At 44.1% G+C, this 3,430-nt stretch overlaps 1 protein-coding gene across 1 annotated transcript; it reads left to right on the forward strand.

Moving 5' to 3' along the window:
- The first annotated feature begins 595 nt into the window (after positions 1-595).
- LOC110885551 (E3 ubiquitin-protein ligase WAV3) lies at positions 596-3,101 on the forward strand. The gene is made up of 2 exons (XM_022133246.2): positions 596-1,088; positions 1,177-3,101. The coding sequence occupies exons 1-2, from the start codon at positions 705-707 to the stop codon at positions 2,929-2,931; spliced, it is 2,139 nt and encodes a 712-aa protein (XP_021988938.1). The 5' UTR covers positions 596-704; the 3' UTR covers positions 2,932-3,101.
- Positions 3,102-3,430: the final 329 nt, after the last annotated feature.

A 3,430-nucleotide genomic window follows, 5' to 3' on the forward strand; every position in this document is an offset into this window, starting at 1 on the left:
CCGAGTAAAACACACCAGAAATTAGTTTTTATGGTTACATCCTACTATGGTCAACCAAACAATCGTATCTTCTCTTCTATACTTCAGTCTAATACTTTTGAATTAGAATCCAATCATATGGTGAACAAGCTACTGGTGAAGTTGTAAGGGAGAGATCTGGTATTTCAAATGACCTAGGTTCAATTTCCGCCTCCAACATTTAGTTTTTGCGGTGAGAGACTAGGCGATTAGACAGCGATTGCTAGTTAAACTGAGCGAGTTTTACCTCACTGCACTATCGTGGACGCCTACGTAGCGGATCATACCACTAGCCTCCTCCACACCCATAATCTTAGCTCACCCAAAGAAATATGTGGCATGATCATTTTTTATAAGATCTCATGTATTCAAAAGTGTTTCGATTGACCGTTTGATCTGTTCAATTATTAAATTATTATGAGGTGCACTAATGAAGGTAGAAAGAACATGCATCTTATAAAAGAGGATAAATTAAATGTATTTCTTTATTAATTTTATTATTAAAATATTTATTTTCAGTTGGAGTATACCGACCATATTATTTTGTCATTATTTGTTATATATAAGTCCAATTTCTCTCCATTATGACCCCATTCCATCTCCCCATGTTCTTCTTCTTCCCTGTGCTCTAAATCAATCACCATCTTTCTTCATTATCCTTTGTTTTTCCTAATTCAACTTGTTCAATGGGCACCGGCTGGCGAAGAGCTTTCTGCACCACAATTCCCCGAAACTCATCCGATTCTCCTATTCTCGGTGACGTCCAACAGCCCACCCCAACCAAGTCCTCTTCCTCTTCTGGTGGTTTCTTCAAGACCTCCACCCCCAGATTACAGTCTAGTTGGAGCTTACGTTCCAGGACCAACTCAGACGACAACAATTCCACTACACCTCGACTGCGTTTGCGACCCAATGGCGATGATGCCAAGTTCCATTCCTCAGTCATCGATAATCTCAATATCACCCCCAGGTTAAGATGCAAGACCAAACCCAAAACTCCTAAATCCTCTAATCCCTCTTCTCCCAGATCCCCTTTCTCCATCTTCAAAAGCTCATTAGGCTTCTCAAGGGTAACTTCATTTATCTATTCCTTTAATAATAATAATAATTAGAAATTGTTTGTTTTATTTACTGAATTGTGAATTTTGAAATGTGCAGAGTAACTGTGGATTATGTCTGCAAAGCGTGAAAACCGGTCACAAAACCGCTATATTCACTGCGGAATGCTCACACACCTTCCATTTCCCATGTATATCTCAACATGTGAAGCAGGAAAACGTGCTTGCTTGCCCCATCTGCAAGACCACTTGGAGAGACGCCTCCTTTCTCGCCATCCACAAGCTTCAATCCAACCAAATCCACAACGATACAAAGGAAAACATCACCACACAACCTCAACAGAATGTCGTCGTTAACCCCAAACCATATGATGACGACGAGCCACTTCGAACACCTAGAGCTGGTGCTGGTATTATTCCGATTCCGGAGGCGGTGGAGGAAGACAACGAAGATATGGATCAAGAGTTCCAGGGATTCTTCGTCAATCCGGTTTCTTCATCTGATGAATTCCGACGGGATTTTAAGAATGTGGAGGTTATGTTAATGCCGGAAGTTGCTGTGATTTCGTCAACTCAGTCACATGAAACATACGCCGTCGTATTGAAGGTCAAAGCTCCACCGCCATCGCCGCCGCACATGGTTAATGTAACCAGACGAGCACCTATTGATTTGGTTGCTGTTCTGGATGTCAGTGCAAGTATGTCTGGAGCCAAGCTGCAGATGCTTAAACGAGCTATGCGGCTCGTCATTTCCTCACTCGGCTCGGCTGACCGGCTTTCTATCGTGGCTTTCTCAGCTTCTCCAAAACGGCTCCTCCCTTTGAGAAGAATGCATCCCAGAGGTCAACGCGCGGCTCGGCGCATCATTGACCAGCTCGTTTGTAGCCGAGGTACTTGCGCCGGTGAAGCTCTTAGAAAAGCCACAAAAGTCCTTGAAGACCGCCGGGAAAGAAATCCGGTTGCTAGCATTATTCTATTATCCGACGGTCATGAAGAGCACGTGACAGATAATAATAATCATCATCATTCTAATCAACGGCAGCCATCTAGCCACATGTCGTCTACCCGGTTCGCTCATGTGGAAATACCGGTTCACACATTGGAAAAAAACAGTGGGTACAGCCACGAGCCGGCGGAGAATGCGTTTACAAAGTGTGTGGGGGGTTTGCTCAGCGTGGTGGCTCAGGATTTACGAGTTCAGCTGGGTGTGGCTCCGGGTTCGGACCCGGCTGAGATCACAGCGGTTTATTCATGCAATGGGAAGCCGGTGGTGTTGAACACCGGTTCAGTCCGGTTCGGGGATCTATACGCTGAGGAGGAAAGGGAAGTGCTAGTTGAACTGCGGGTCCCAAGGTCAAACACTGGGTCCCATCACGTTTTATCGGCTCGGTGTTGTTATAACGAGCCGGCTACACACGAGGTGATCTACGGTGGAGAAAAGTCGTTGCTGGTTCCTCGAGCGCAGAGCGTTAGATCATCATCTAGCTCGCCCAAGATCGAACGGCTTAGGAACCTGTTCATTGCCACGCGAGCTGTGGCTGAGTCGCGACTGTTGGTGGAACATAGTAAGCTTACTACGGCTCGTCATTTGTTGGCATCGGCTCGGGGGTTGTTAATTCAGTCGGATTCGGCTGAAGAGTTTGTGAAAGGGTTGGAGTCTGAGCTGGTAGATGTGGAATGGAGAGTACAGTATCAACAGCATGTGATACAACAACAACAACAGGTGATGGTGGATGAGAATGGGGAGCCGTTGACGCCGACGTCGGCTTGGAGGGCGGCTGAGAAGCTGGCTAAAGTTGTGGTGATGAAGAATAGAGTGAGCGATCTACACGGCTTTGAAAACGCTAGGTTTTAGTTTTTGTTTCAAAAGGAAAATTGTTAACCAAGGAATAGTAAGTGAGTGAATAAATATATTATTATAGTAGAAAATATATCATATGGGGATATTTTGGAATCAAATGGGCACGTACATACATGCACCTAGGGAGATGAGTTTGTAAGGAAAGCTTTGATTCATCATTGTGATTGTGATTGCTTACAAAACACAACATTTTCTTTTCTCACAAAAATTTATCGTTTAACATCAACATTTGATCCTATACATGATGTCATGATCAACGAAACGAATTTCAAATACTTGAAACCAAATATTGAAAAACTGAATTGTATAAACCGTCACCCCTGTCAGGTTCGAATCTGAGATTAAAGCTCCGATTCGTTCCTTCACCCAGAAGTCCCTTAAAAGTGGCACAAACGAGAATCAAACCTACATCTTCACTAGGAAGGGCATATCAATTTACCACTAGGCCCAGTTCTTAGGACTCTCTTATGTGTTTTCTAATCCCGGCATTATT

Source organism: Helianthus annuus, chromosome 10, assembly GCF_002127325.2.
Source record: "Helianthus annuus cultivar XRQ/B chromosome 10, HanXRQr2.0-SUNRISE, whole genome shotgun sequence".
Taxonomy (NCBI): domain Eukaryota; kingdom Viridiplantae; phylum Streptophyta; class Magnoliopsida; order Asterales; family Asteraceae; genus Helianthus; species Helianthus annuus.

Coding starts and splice junctions, on each gene's coding strand:
- LOC110885551 (XM_022133246.2), top strand. CDS start 705: ATGGGCACCGGCTGGCGAAGAGCTTTCTGCACCACAATTCCCCGAAAC. Junction 1,089..1,176: donor GCTCATTAGGCTTCTCAAGG/GTAACTTCATTT, acceptor TGAAATGTGCAG/AGTAACTGTGGATTATGTCT.